Source organism: Maylandia zebra, linkage group LG17, assembly GCF_041146795.1.
Source record: "Maylandia zebra isolate NMK-2024a linkage group LG17, Mzebra_GT3a, whole genome shotgun sequence".
In the NCBI taxonomy this organism is placed as follows: domain Eukaryota; kingdom Metazoa; phylum Chordata; class Actinopteri; order Cichliformes; family Cichlidae; genus Maylandia; species Maylandia zebra.
In genome coordinates, this window is record NC_135183.1 from 24,609,615 (window position 1) to 24,625,077 (window position 15,463).

At 40.5% G+C, this 15,463-nt stretch overlaps 1 protein-coding gene across 2 annotated transcripts in view; it reads right to left on the minus strand.

The window, feature by feature from the left end:
* lin7a (lin-7 homolog A (C. elegans)) overlaps positions 1–12,421 on the minus strand; it is a 49,748-nt gene extending 37,327 nt beyond the window's left edge. For both annotated transcript variants that reach the window (XM_076875619.1, XM_004548426.4), the window contains exon 1: positions 12,334–12,421. In XM_076875619.1, the coding sequence (XP_076731734.1) occupies positions 12,334–12,370 (37 nt within the window). In that variant the 5' untranslated portion in view covers positions 12,371–12,421. The remainder of the gene's footprint in view (positions 1–12,333) is intronic.
* Positions 12,422–15,463: the final 3,042 nt, after the last annotated feature.

Below are 15,463 nucleotides of genomic sequence, written 5' to 3' on the forward strand. Positions count from 1 at the left end.
GCTTCTCATCCCCAGAGGGACTGTACACCAAGCCCCTACTGTTACTGCCCCTATGCCTGCAGCTTCTTTCTCTCATTCGGCACAAAAATGTAACTGAAAATAATAAGAAATAAAATGACAACAACAGCGGAAGCGTCTCTAATTAAGAAGCGTTAAACACAGATTTAACGAGACACATGTTAGCAGTTGAGCAAAATAAATACACTGCAGTGAGGATCTCGTGCTTTCTTCAATGCTTCGCTTATTCAGTGTTGTCCATGCTGAGTCGACACACTTATGGAGGGTTTATGCTACAGTATTAGAAGCCTAGCAGCTCTCTGGGCTTTAGTTGGGATCCCACAGTTTCCAAACACCATATTTCTGATTTTATTAAAAAAAAAAAAAAAAAGGACTAAAAACAGTTGGACGTGTCTTATTGCTGGAATAATGAAGCGTTGTCAAAGTTTCTTGCACGTGTCGGTTAAGCACAAGGTTTCCTTTGGCAGCAGTGTGTGACACTTCGGGTTATGGCATTAGTTACACAGGGCTGTCACTCAAAACCAAAAATAAAAGTCAGTTGGAAAAAAAAAAGAGGAACCAAGTTACAAACAACACTCTGATGTGGAAGTTGCGGGTCTTTAAAACAGGATGTTATCTAAAATCTGAATTCTTGACTCCTGCTGTGAGGTGTTATGCATTCAGGGACATTGTGCTGGCATGCTTAGGTTCCTCCTGTCCTCTTACACGAAAAGGTCACTGCATATCAATACAAAGTTATTCCGAGTGCTCACACAAGACACCTGATGGTGTTTATTTTCCTTTAATCTGTCACCTGTCCGATCTCTAATTGATATTCTGGTCTTTACGCCTGTTTTCTGCCCTGCCCTGTTTATTTTTGGACCCCTTCTCGCCCTTTTTTGGACACTTCGGCTTGTTTGTGACCTTTTGTACTTGGCCGACGATTTGGTTGGACGCCAGCCTGCGCCCGCTTAATTAAACTTTGTTCTTAATTCTTCTGTCCTCTCTCAGGGCTGGCATGAGTCTGTGTTACTGAGAGAGATTTATCGTTTTGTACGTCACATGGTCAATTTAACCTCTCCTGTTATCGAATACGCCCAACCACCCTGCCAAAAAAACCACTGGGGTGAATAAAACATTCTTTTTTTGTGTTTTGCAAACACTGAAACTTTTTTCAAAATTTAATTCCCTACAGCTAAACTTGCAATGGTCAGGTCTCCCTTGAAAAACAGGAGTGGGAATTACTACTTAAAATACGGCAAACTTTGCCTTAAAACTTTAACGACAGGTATAAAAGCAGTTTGTTTATACCCATATAACACTTTTTAAAGTGCCAATACATTCTTAAGCATGCAGCACTAACACATATATATATTTTATCAAGGTGAATACTAAAGGTTACTCGTACGCCTGAATATAAAAAAAAACAAAACACTGATTCTGAATAGCTCATAATGACTTGGTACACTTCCAAGCAGCAAGGGCAACGGTCTCAGAGGTTTACGAGCATTTCTTTCTAATTACATGCAGGTCAAGGGCCATCCAGATATCCCCCCCCCCTCTGCCATTATTGACTTCCACATGCTCATTAGCACCATTTTCCTTATCCGCATCAAATACTTTCACTAGGCATTCGGAACTTGACTTCAAAGATTGATGTTGCAGACATTTCTGCCAGTGCTTTCATCTCGTTGATCACAAGTGATGCCTTCCCATTTCCTGATATAATCTTTCCAGCTCGAATCGGGGGGGTATTTTAAATTTCAGAAGCTCTGCATCAAACAGAGAAGCTGCTACAGTTTAAATGCAATTAAATTGTGCAATGTAAGCTCTAGAGAGTAAAAACTGAAATACTGTGAGTCCATGTTTGCCATGCCCTTCATCTTCTGCCATTACAAGATGATATAATTGCAGGTGGACATACAAATCTGAATGTAACGTAAATGATAGCCACACGCCTCAAACCAGAGATAACGAAATGTCTGCTCGCGCTGCACAGGCACGTTTCCTCTTTGATGCTTCCAGTGATATGTGCTGTGAATTAGTGGGACCAGTGTGATGGATTATGTCCTGCAGATCGCATTGCCCGCTTTGTTTATTTCTTTAGTTCAGCCACTGTGATTCAAATGAACCACACATATTTAAGCACAAATGTCCCACGGTCACGCTTCACTGTGCACTGCTCTGTGTGTGCTAAATGTGAAAGTGGGCCCCGTTAGATGAGCTGTGTGACGGATCAGAGGAAACCCACAGAGAGGAGGCACTGAAGGGTGATTTTTTTTTTTTCCATGACAAAGCAGCTGAGATGACCGCAGGGGATCATAGTTACGTCACATCACCAGGAAATCACTCCCAAATCAGATGTGCAGTGAAATGACATATTACATTACCTAATAGTGCAACAGAGGGGGGCAAATCAGCTTAGTGACCTCTATTATAACAGTGACATAACAGTGGCAAAAGACCATAATTATCAAATGTTTTACTTGCAACTGAGCAAAAAAGGCTGACAAAACAAATGAAGCATAGTTCAAGATAACACCAAGTATACGCTCAACGCCCACATGGCATTCCTGTTACATGCAAGGTCTATGAATAAACTTCAGCTGGAGGTAGTATAGGAAATGCAATTCCATCCTTGACTAACCACCACGGTTATACAATAACAACACACATGAAAACTACCAGATTTAACGTGTTTTACTAACATCTGAGGGAAGGGCTTTGAAGTTGGGGGTGCTGGTGTGTGTGCACACGTCAGGCATACACAGTCAATCTTCCAACTATAAAGTCTCCATAGAGCTGTCAAGATAGGCAATAAGCCTGTTTGCAAACAGATGACTAGAACCTATAAGTGTATTTTACCCAGCTGAAGAGCCAAAGGTATAGGATGAGTGGATCGATCAAGTCAGAACTAAGCTTAAGAAAAAACAATCTGTTATGCTTAGAAGGCTGACTAAAGTAAATGAAATGTCTCAAGCTTTAGTCTTTGTCAGTCAAAACGCACTGGCACACATGGTTATAGAAACTGTGAGTCGATGACTTTTTATGTGGGAACTTTGTGAATTGTTTTTTGTCTAATAACTAAAAGTCATAGCAGAAAAATAAAATAAACAATGACCAGAAAATCACCGCTTTAGCATCTGGTTCATTTTTTTTCTGTTTATCCATTTCAGGGTTGCGCTGAGGCTGGAGCCTATCCCGGCTGTCATAGGGTGAGAGGTACACGCTGGACAGGTTATCAGTCTGTTGTAGGACTAATACAGAAAGACAGACAACCATTCATACCTATAGCCATTTTAAAGACACCAGTTAACCTAACAGGAGTGTCTTTGGACAAAGGGGAGGAACTGGGATTCATAGGGGACCGAAGGATGTCTCCCTATTGCATTAACTAAAATGGAATAAACAAAAAAACATAACAACTAATAACTATTACTCATCTCTCATCATCAGCCTGACCCCCCACATGCACATACATGTTCCTGGTCCACTTCTAAACCATTTGGTGGAGACAACCAATCCTTTCCTTCACGCTCAACAACTCTCAGCCTTCTAGTTTCTGCCTGTCGGCCTCGTCATGCCTCTTTTCTCGCCTTTGTGTCCACATGCTTTGCCTTTTCTACCTGTACATTAAATCAGCACAGTGAGCCCTTGCCTTTGATTTCTGCATTCCTTCTCGTTCATTTAAAGACATCTGCTAACGCTACACTTCACGGGGATCGTGGCCCAAATGAGTGTTTTCCCTAAAAATGCAATTCACCACCATTCAACTCTGGATTTTACTGACTTTTACTCCAAAGTTAAGAAAAGAAACAAACCAAAAAACCCCACAAATTTATGCTTGGGGGGGGGGGGGTTCAATGTGCCCAGATGTGTTCAACATCTGTAAAAAAATTTTTTACACTCATTTCAATGAAAATTCTGCTTCGTTGAGACGTGCAAGACTGTCAAATTTAGCATATCTCTGAGGCAAACAGATGGTATGCAATTAAGTCATTCTCACTGTGTACTCTGACAGATTCTTCTCCAAAGTAAGAAGAAAGGGTGTTGATGTTGCTGTATCTAAATGAGGATATTTTTTCTTATGAATAATGACACAAGAAAAAGTATCTTTCTCTCTAATTATCTGCCAGAAAAATAAAACAAGAAGGTGTCCCGAAGTGCAAAGGAAAACCATGGGTTGTAATTACAGAGCATCTCTATGAGGAGTAGTGACATTGGTCGGAGTAAATGAGCATCAAGATGCAGTTACAGTGTAATGTACTGCTGCCATATTATAAAGAGTGATGACACCAGGAGAGATCCCGTCAGCAGTTAATTTCCCTCTGCTATACGAAGGATGAGGGCATTCTCATTAGTGATACTTACTAATTAAACGAGCCGAGTTCTGGGTGACCTGATAGCTGAGTGGGTAGGCCTCAAATGCCCCGAGCAGCGAGTCCCAAGTTTGATTCTTGGCTGGCAGGATTATTTGTTCTCTTACACTTTCGCCCCCACCTTGATTGCTGTAGGAGTTACTGACTGAACAAAGGCTCCAAAGTCATCCAGCCCAAGTTTTCTTTAGCTATGTAGCTGTCAGGAGTATAAGTAGACTAAATTTTCTCAGAACTAATTTTTTCACTCTGTGCAGTAACATTTATGAAGGTCTCTAAAAAACCCACCAAAACAACATTAATTGCAGCATTAAAGCCACTAAAATGTGGATTATTTTCAACTGCACAAGACAGACTTTATTACCGAGTCTTTCCTGTGCTTTTATGCTCTGATATCATCAGTTCAAGGGAGTCTAGCGCTTCAAACAGACTTCAAATACCCAGGCAAAGGCTTTTTCACTATCCAGAGAGATTCACGTAGTATTCCTTTTCACATCTCAGTGCGAGATCCTACATGAACGTGACCGGAAAACTTTGAGCAAAGTGTGCCAGCTGTATTCACAAAGAGACTGGGAGATAATTGAGATCTGAACTTTACATTGAAATTTCCTATCGGCTCTGGGTCACTGGTGATGATGTTCACTTTTGGTCTGCTTTTAATCATATTTGAAAGAAAAACATTTTTAATAATATAAAAGTACCAAGGAAGCTTTTATTTGTTTAAAAAAATGGATAACTTGATTGTAGCTGAACTTGTTACCTCAAGTTACATCAAGTTGAATATAATTGAGCCTGGCCAAGCAGTTCTACTTGAAAATGACTAATTTTTTTACAAAGGCAAATACAAAGTCTTGGCCATATCTAGCTATTCTTTCTTGATTTTCTTTCTTCTTATTCAGGCTGCTCCCTTTAGGGGTCACCACAGCAGATGATCTACTTCCACCTGAGCATCTTCTTCTCCTGTGTGGTCTTTCTCTTTTCCTCCTGCCCGGCAGCTCCATCTTCAACATCTGTTTTCCAGTATATCCACTATCCCTCCTCTTTACATGTCCACACCATCTTAGCCTTGCCTCTCTTACTTTCCCTCCAATCTGCTCAACCTGAGCTGTCCCTCTGATGCATTTTTAATCCTGCCCGTCCCATCACCCCCAATAATAATCTTAACGTCTTTAACTCTGCCACCTCCAGCTCCGCCTCCTGTCTTTATGATAGTGCCACCATCTTTAAATCACACATCATCGCAGGTCTCACTACCATCTTGTAAACCTTCCCTTTCAATCTTTGTGCTATCCTTCTACCACAAATTACCCCTGACACTCGTCTCCACCCACTCCACCCTGCCTCCACTTTGTTCTTCACCGCTCTTGTGAACCATCCATTGCTTTGAGAATTTAACCCCAGGCATGTAAATTCATCGACTTTCACTATTACTTTTTCTTTCAGCTTCATCTTTCTTGACTTTCTAACTAATTAAAATTAAATAGAGAAGGAGAATAAGGAAAACTGCTGAACAGGGACATAATCAGTGGAAGAAACTGATTATAGCATTGTAAGAGATCCCAGCTGAGGATTTGTTGATAGATTGTGTTATAAGTGCCGAACTCCAAAGATGAAAACAAGAGAAAAAAAATTATAAGTACCAAAACTGCAGTTCCTCTAACTTCCACTTTAGGCTAACTCTATAAGTGAGTCAATCTCCACAGACTCCCTATTACAATGCCCAACTTTAAACATAAATAAACACATTTAGAGGCGCCTGGTACAAAGAACAGTTTTGGTTTCTATCGCTAATTTTTCACTCTATGATATTCTGTATTTATTTATAATCCATAAAGCCCCAACTTTTGGGAATTGAGGTTATATAAACTAACAGCCTAATATTAGAAAATGACTAGAGCTAACTATTAGCTAGCTAATAGCTAACTAATAGCTAGCTATTAGCTAGCTAACTATTAGCTAGCTAATAGTTAGCAAGCTAACTACTAGCTTGCTTGTTTACATTGCTATTTCTAGAGGTGTACATTGGACCTCTTAACCATGTCTATGTTGTTAGCATCTTTTGGAGCATTTGAATGATTTAATTCTCTGACAAATACTGTGTCTTACCTTTTGGCAAATTCTGCTAGCTCTAGTTATTTTGGATGACTGAAGTTCTTGAAATATTTTATCAATATGCTGTCACCAATCAGCAAGTATCTGGAGTATTGATTGGAGATGAATGCAGCTTCTAGACAAACCAGCAACTTATATATTGAACAGAACACATGATGTAATCCCTTTCCTAGAACAGTAGTTCAATATTTCTCATTTTAAATTTTACAATGTAAAAAAGTATCTAAAACAAATATTGCGGTATAAAATGATTATATAGCTGCCACTGTCTGTGTGGCATTATACCCTGAAAACATCAGGCTGTGACTAAAAAAGGTCATCCTCATCATTTGTTGATTAGAGAAAAGGCACAGAGCTGAACAAAGCCACAGTAACACGTAATAAAGGCTTCAACGCTCCACAACACTGTTGAGGGGATGTTTTTGCACTGGGCTCTGTTCCCATTTCCTGACATAATTAGTCATTTATAGCAGTTTACAAAATTTAGCCTAATCCATTTTCAGTATTAAAAGTGTCAGTTTGACAAAACTGCAACAATGTAAATAAACACGTCCGCGTCTGTCTGCGTTTATTAAACTGCAACGCTGAGCTTTAAACCTGCGATCCTCTTTTCAAATACTAACTCTAAATGAAATGCTGCTTTCCATCTCGGAGGGTGACAGGCAGAAAAAGTCTCTAATGACCTTTCTCTGACGGGAATCGCACCTTTGTAGCCTGAGAAATGCTATCCAGATGTCATGCATCTGGGAGTAAGTTGTCCTGAAAAGCCCTTGCCATCTGCCGCTGCCACTTTGACCTGGGTGCCCTTGGCAACTCTGCTGCTAAAGGCAGTGATAAAAACAAAAGAAATCACAGTCTGAATACAAAAAAATGGGACAACCAAGTTCTCTCCTCATGCCAAGAGAATAAGCTTTAATTTGTCCAACTGCAGCGATTCCACAAGAAATAAATCACTCCTAGAAGGGTAATGGCTCCTGCAGGAGCCTGTGGCGAAAACAGAGCCAGAAAACATCACACTCTTATTGTCGTCTTCATCCTGGGTAATTACTGGGCAATGTCCCTCCAAGACAATTACTGAGAGAACCTTTATTTCTGCATTAACAGGAGGCCATTTAAAATATAGACAGCTATAAGTGACGTCAGCTTGTCAGCACCTCCTTAATCCCTTAAACACAGCCATGTGCATGAGTGGATGTGATGGAAATATGTTCTAGCCGCAAATGGATGAACTCACAACGATCTCTCAGATCTTGCAGTTATTCATTTCACTGTGCTAAGACAAGAAGACATAAACTGTATAAAAAAATGTTCTATTCCAAAGGTCCCTGCAACACAGTGAGGAAAAACAAAATGATTCATAACGGGTTCCTTCTACTGTTGACATTTGAACTGATCACGACCTCGCAGGAAGAAATGCACTGCTGAGAAACCACTTTCTTGTACATGCTGTACAGCTGTAGGTATAAGGAACATAACCGCAATCTTCTAACAATGATAAAGCAATGCATTCACCCCTAACACAGTTTCAACCTGTAAATGGCAAATGGACTAGTTCCTAAATAGCACTTTTTCTACTCTGCTTGACCAATCAGAATGCTTTGTGTAACATGTGTCATTACCCATTCACACAAACACTTTTTTCTCTGTCTAAGCACTTTCCATCTAACTTATCTTATCTAACTTTTGTAATCTAGTCTCATCTAACTTTCACAATGGGAACGACTCAGAGTTCAGATTGTTGCCCAAGGATACTTTGGCAGGAGCACCCATGGATCGAACCACTAACCTTCTGATCGGTAAATGACCTTCTCTAAATCTACCTTCTAATCCACGGCCACCCTAAACCTCTGTAACAAGCAGCTAAATTCAACAATTTTACATCTATGTTTTTGTATTCGGGGGAATGGAGAATTTGTACTAACTAAAACAGATACAGCATGGATATTAGAGTGAGTGTAAAGAGTTAAAATCTTCCTTCTAGCTATGGTCAGTGCAATATCCAACAATTGGGTTTGTGGAAATGCGCGTGAAGCCCAGGCGTAATCACCAACTCGTTTGGGGTTGAAATGAACAATGGCAGCAAAGTGAGGGACGAATAAAGATTGCTTTGCAGCTTCTAAATGAACAGACTGGTGGGGATAAAGAACCGATCAGTGTCTTCATCCCATAGCATGTGGTGCAGAAGAGCTAGGAACAAACATCTAATCTTCCAACCACAGGTTCGGGGTTAACTTGTTAACTCGGAAAACTGCAAACAGTGGGGGCTTTTGAGGGGAGACTTCCACACCACGTTCCTTGTTCTACAATTGTTAACACCAACTACATAATGCCAGGCGTCTACTGCACATCATTCACTGGTTAAACTGATGAAAATCTCCATCAACTTTTTGCTCAATTAAAGACTCTAAATGAAAGTTAGCGGTAGATGCCATTACATCATGGATTGGTGATGGATCCTTTGTCACCGTCACCATCTTTGTGTTTTAAAACAAGAGGTAACCAGTGATTAGAGGATCTTACTGTGAAACTAAGAACACTTTATACTCACTGGATAGCAACTTAAAATTACAAGTCATTAGCTAATGAGTATAGACAATCCCCCTCTCTGACTGTAATAATGACAATATCGTACAAAACTGACTTCATGTTTTAATCAATACATCCTGAAATTAGTAACCGAGTCCAGAAACTCATCAGGAAAGTGTTTACTGAGGCCGTAATCTCACAGATGTCTACACAAGCAGTGTTTTAGACACAGAGTGGTCAACCCTGCTGGCATTCCAGACATTTTTTATAAAGTGAAGGACTTTAATGCAATTAAAAGGAAGGACTACAATTCAGCAAATGAGCTTTATTAGTTCAATGTTTTTTGAGCTGAATTCTGGACCAGGCAGACCATTATAAAATAATGAATATGACACAAAAAAACACAACCAGTTAACAAGTAACACAGATTAACACACAAAACTGAAATGGAGAACGTGGCCAGCATTATCCTGCCATCAGCGAGTAAGCATTTCACTGGAAACATGCAGCTTGCCGGCGTTGTCATGGTACTGGTACTAAGTTTCTGAACAATATGCAGTTTATTTTTTGAATATTCTATGTGATTCTTAGGTTCATAGTTATATTTATGTCATGTATAAAGTATGCTTTGGTTCTGTGTGGTTTTCGAGTTTTTTCCGCATTGTCTAGTCTTCTCGTGTGTTTAGTCTCGTTTTCATGTTTGTTTTTCTCTTGTCTCTGTGTCTGATGTTCCCTTTCTGTCTCCTCAGTCAGTCATCTCCCCACGTCTGTTTCTCCCCAGTCCCCGAGTCAAGCCTGTGTGATTAGTCTTCATCTCCATGTTTATCATACTTCCTGTTTTATTTTGACAGTCTCGTCTCTAGTGTATAGTGCACTCAGTTTCGTTTCCCCTGTCCCGTTAGTCTGCATTAGGTCCAGCTATGTTGCCACCTGTTGCCCATCCTCTCGTTATCCTATGTGTATTTTAGTCCTCAGTCTTACTCTGCTCGTTGTTGCATCGTCCACTCATGCTATCTTTGCGGTCCTTGTTTCCTGTTCTGTTGGTTCTAGTTTTAACCTTGTGGGAGTTTCTGGTTTTTTGTATCCTTGTTTTTTCTTTGAGCTTTCAAGCTACAGCAATAAAGCTGCCTTACTTAGTTCATTCCATTGTCTCTGGGTCCTGCATTTGGGTCCTGAAACATAGCCGTACCTAATAGATGTTTAAATTTATCTCTGGAAGTTTCAGTCACAGTGCCCTCTGCTCTCACTGTTTCATACAGAAAGGTTTTCATCTCCGGTGTGTGTCAGTTTGCACTTACATAAATGCCAGATCTACTGAGAATAAAAGGCTTTTTTAAAAATTATACAGCGAAGTTCAAATCCATTGTTCTCTACGGTGCTTGCTTATCACAGTCATTTCCTTTGACAATAACAGGAAGGCCAATGATGTAATATCTTTTCATCCTGCTGTGACCCTGCAAGCCAAGTGGGAGCTCTCGAAATGAACATCTCTGTTCCTTTTCTCCCTGCGTGCATTTGACAAACTCAGCAACCCGGCAGCAAAAGCCTCCACCCAAAAACGAGAGGAGTGGACCTTTTCATTAGCAATTATAGTGTTTTCACCAAAGTGGCAGGATCCGAGGACAGGAAGCCTATAATGTTGCCTGGCTCTAACAGCTCCTGCGTGAAACTATCATTACTACTGTTTGTGCCATTACAGCTGCATTTTCCAGATTGTGGGTATGGATCAGGCCCCGTGTGTACACACGAAGGTCACAGCTGAGTCACTGCCCAAGCAAATGACTAAGATCAGACATGGCTGAATGCTGACAATTTATCAAGTTGCAGGACATTGCTCCTTGCCTTGCTGTTTAAAAATCTATTTATCAGCTTAGCAGAGCCTCCTTTTTTTAAAATAAATCTATAGTCTACTATGAGACATGGGTGGGAAAAGCTTAGGTTGCATTGTTTATCTCATTGCTGGATTCAATCTGTGGCTCATTTCATTAACTCTGCGTGTACAGCACTTCTGCAGCTTCCCAGCAGATTGTGCACCTGTAAAGCTTCACTGCCCTCAGACATTAAATTTCACTGAAGAACAAATTGAACATACGGAAGGGGAAAAAATAGTATACTTTAGCAGTAGATGTTAATGTGGTTAATTACTTAAATCACCAATAACAAGTGACATCAGTCAGATTAATCCCTGCAGAATAATTAATAAAGAGTATTTATATACTTCCCTCATGTGGTTTGGGAGGAGAGCTGACGCTGGCTTTACTTGGCACAGAGTAAAGCGTTAAGGTGTCTGCTTTCTCTATATTTGACGGTATCCATTCCCTATGCAAGGCTTGCGCAATATTACATTTCACCAGCGGATCTGCATTTGGTCTGAATGTGCGACTGGGAGGATTTTTCAAAGTGACCTCAAAAATAGACTCCTTTAAGATGAAAGTGTTGAGTTGTAAAGGGCATCTTCTCAAGTGTACAGGACATTTTGTACTTCCTCAAATCTCCCAGAGGAATTACTATGATATTACGAGAGACCTTAGTGTATTTTAAATATCTGTACAGCATCTTTAGGTGGGAAACTGAACATTTTTTCAGCCTGCATGCATTATTATTGTATCTTATGAATGAGATCAGGGGACTAATGTGTGTCTAAGTTACAAAGTCTGTAATTACTAACAGCTCTGAACGCTAACTGAGATGAAAACAAAACAGGCTATAGGCAACATCACAGGACATTAACCCTCAACTGCGGTTTGTTTGCACACCGCTTCCAACAAGTACAAAACACAACATCTACACCCTGATGAGGGAACCAATCAGCCAGTCTTGCACCTGTCCAGTTCAGATAGCCTGAGAAGTTATCTCCCGTCTAACAAAGTAGATTTTTCGTGTCAAGGCGCTTTAGGATTTGAGCGTTATTGTCTCCGCCAGATGAAGATCAAAAAGCGAGCTTTAACGGGACAATGTTGCCAAAGGGGTTACATAATACAGATGAAATTAAACGGGACGCCTTGTAAGTGGTTTAAGGGTATTAATTTCAAGATGTTCGTGCTCGCAGAAACCCCCTCGGTAGTTTGACGAAAGAACTGAGCGCTCCGGTCTGGAAAAATACACGGACGGAACCGACGGGCTTTTATTTCGAAAAGCCAGAGCTCATATTGCCTTGAAATAGCGACTCGCGCAGACGATGTGTAGGAAATCCGAGCTGGACACACACACCAAAAAACATCAGAATCTAACCAAATCCTCGCTCAAGTTTTGGGGGGGGGGGGAAGGTTGAAAATAATCTCTCCGGTGACATGCACAGACTGCAAAGCTCCGAGCGCCTTACCTCGATCCAGTGTGAGCGGTTGGACCACTGTCGCCATGACTGCTGTTTACTGGAGACTGAAGAGCCTACAGGAGCTGCAGCATCACAGGGGGAGAGAGAGAGAGAGAGAGGTTGGGAGTGGCTGGGAGAGGATTAGACTATCTCCATCCATCTCCGTCACCTGGTGCTGTTATCTGTTTTGCACTTTATGCGCTGCTGTTTACGCTCTTAATGAAAAATAGTGTTCACGTTTTATTTGGCTTTTTTTTTTTTTTTTTAAAATAGAAAATCATTTGAATTTTTCAAGATGAAAAGGAATTTGATAACATATAAAAACCAAAAAATACATTAATTTTTTTTTATTCTTTACATTAGATCAAAAATATACTGTCTACAAAAAAGTGTTGGAAGCGCTTTAAAAGTGCACTCTTTCTAATGGCCAGCAGGGGGAGACTCTTATGGTTGCACCAATACCTTGGCTTTAATTTATGATCTCAGGAAACTGTTTCCCCGATTAGTTTATGGTCGCAAATGCTAGTTTTGGGCCTCACTGAATACACCATAATGTTTAATTGAATAACTACGGACTTATTTAGATTAAAAAGGTAGACTAAAGCATAGTATGTTTTACTATGATTTACAAATCACTTGCCTATGAGGATGCAACGTCTCTTAGTGTCACATATTCCTCACATATGTCTTGATGCATGCTCAATCATCCAGGTAAGTAAATCCCAAAAGGTTGATTCTGTTCATCTGGATGAAAACGTTAGGTCCAGATGAACAGAATCAACCTTTTGGGATTCCTCACATCTGGTTTCAAAGCACCTTCAAGCTTTACAACAGGGCTCTGAGAGGTCACAGTGCCTACATTTATCTTTAATACACAATCTTTGGATTAATCATGCGCTGTATATAAAAGATGGACTTGTGAAAACTTTGCCATACTCTGCAGTTTTTCTAATGGCTAACAGGGGGCAAAAAGTCTGATCGTATAGCGCTGCAGTCTGACAATCATATATTTCATTTCATTTTGCAAGCTACATTTAATTTGAAAAGCTGAGTTAATGTAACCTTATCTCAATGAATGAAATCGATAAATAAAAGACGTCCAGCTTTTCAGGAGAAAGAGTAATGTGGTAAGTTCAACAGAGAATGCGGCCGTGTTGTATTCAAAGTTTTAATGTTGAACATATTGTTTAAAAAACAGGATATAGGCCGCAGCTGTGATATCAGAGTTCCCTTTTCTTGATGGGTTTTCAGCAGCGTTTGGGAACTTAATTGCAATGTTCTACTCTTACGTAGGCACAAAAGGTTTTGTGAAAAGCACTGGTCCTGCTTCCAGACAGTCCAGTTCACCACAAAAGTGTTGCACAGAGTTACAGTCAGGACTCTGTGCACAACTCTGTCTTCTTGCATACCAAACAGGGTGAGCCATTTCTTAAAGAACCTGCCTTTGTGAATACAGACAATGTAAAACTGCCAGAGCACACCTCTTCTTTGAATTGATTTAAGTCCACATATTACTGAACATGTTTATTTTTTACAGTTTATCATAGCCATCTTCTTCCACTTATCCTATTCAGGGTTGCAGGGAGGCTGGAGCCTCTCATGGCCTTCACAGAGTGAGAGACCCTTTATTTCCCTGTAGGAAAAGCAATTCTCTGCATTTATCCCATCCTTAGTGTTTGAGGCAGTGGGCTCGTGGGATCAACTCCACACTTCAAGTCTGTGCCTTGGTCAAGGGCACAATTACAAGAAAATTAACCCAGCATGTTTTGATTGTTGGACAAACTGGAGCAGTTGGAGGCCACGGAGGTGTGGGGAGAATAACCAAACACCACATACAAGGGCGTTACCTTTGCCATGATTCAACCCTAGAATCGGAACTAACAGCTAGTCACCGTTACTACAAGATGATTTTCTATTCAGTGCTGTCTACTTGACTCGATCTTTATATTCCTGAATATCGAGAGAGCTCTGCATTCTGACATCAGGAGTGTTACTCAGTTTAGGCTCATAAAAACAAGAGGTAGCCTGACTAGTGCTCTCATGGGACACATAAGATACCTTTTAAAAGAAGAGGGATGGCGGACCTTAGTCATTAAGCTAATAATATGTTGAAAAACAGTCAAAATTGGTATTCCATCTGTCACAGTAATGTATTTGAAAAGTTTCACCATATTGCAGTCAACCAGCTCGACCTGGATTGCATGCTGAATCTCACAATGATGCTCACATGTGTGTTTTGTGCACACATGAACACTTACACAGCTATAATCCTTGCACTTCAGAGATCAGGTGATTGCAACCAAGCTTGTCGTGAAGGCTCATTGTGAACCACTGAGGCATACCGCCTGTTATCTTCTCTCCTGGGTACATGCACTGCATACAGCCAGATAAGGACCGAATGACGGTAGTGAACCTAAATTGGAGGGCTTAAGAATTAATCCTCATGTTTATGTGCTACCACAGAATGGTGCCAAACCGCTGGTTCTCTTCATTTACTGTAGATCTGTTGCCTAATGGTGCCTGCTGCTTTGGCGTGTCTCATATATGGGCAGACATTACAGCTGACAGAAGCCATGCTCAACAGAAATAAGAAGAGATTCCCAGGTTGGAGAGATGCTAAGGCAGCATGACGTGTCACATGGCTCACAAAACATGACTTCGCCATGACAAATGCAAGTTGTAAACATGAATACACACCTGAGGCAATGACTAGCACTTATACTAATATGTGCACAGCTGTTCAGAGCAAAACCTAGGCTCATAAATACAGATATTTTACTTAAATCCCATTTATCTTGTCATGCATTGCACTAAATATTTTAGCCCACACCCAGCTGGGAGGCAAATACCACACCTCTTTACCTCACTTCACTTCAAATTGGCTGCTATATCTAAAACATTAAATAAATTTAACGTACCCCTGTTGTATATCATTTAAATTCCATTCTCAGCACTTTTAAATATTTAACAGCTTCCTCTGCATTTGAATTAAACAGTTTCTAAACTTGCACGCTTCTTACAAACACATAGTCCTTAAGTAAAAGCAAGTTCAATCCACCAACAGTCCCACACAGCTGTGTGCAGATGCAAAATAGTGGTGAGTGGTAGGCTGCAAGGACGGTTTGAGAGGGCGAGGGCT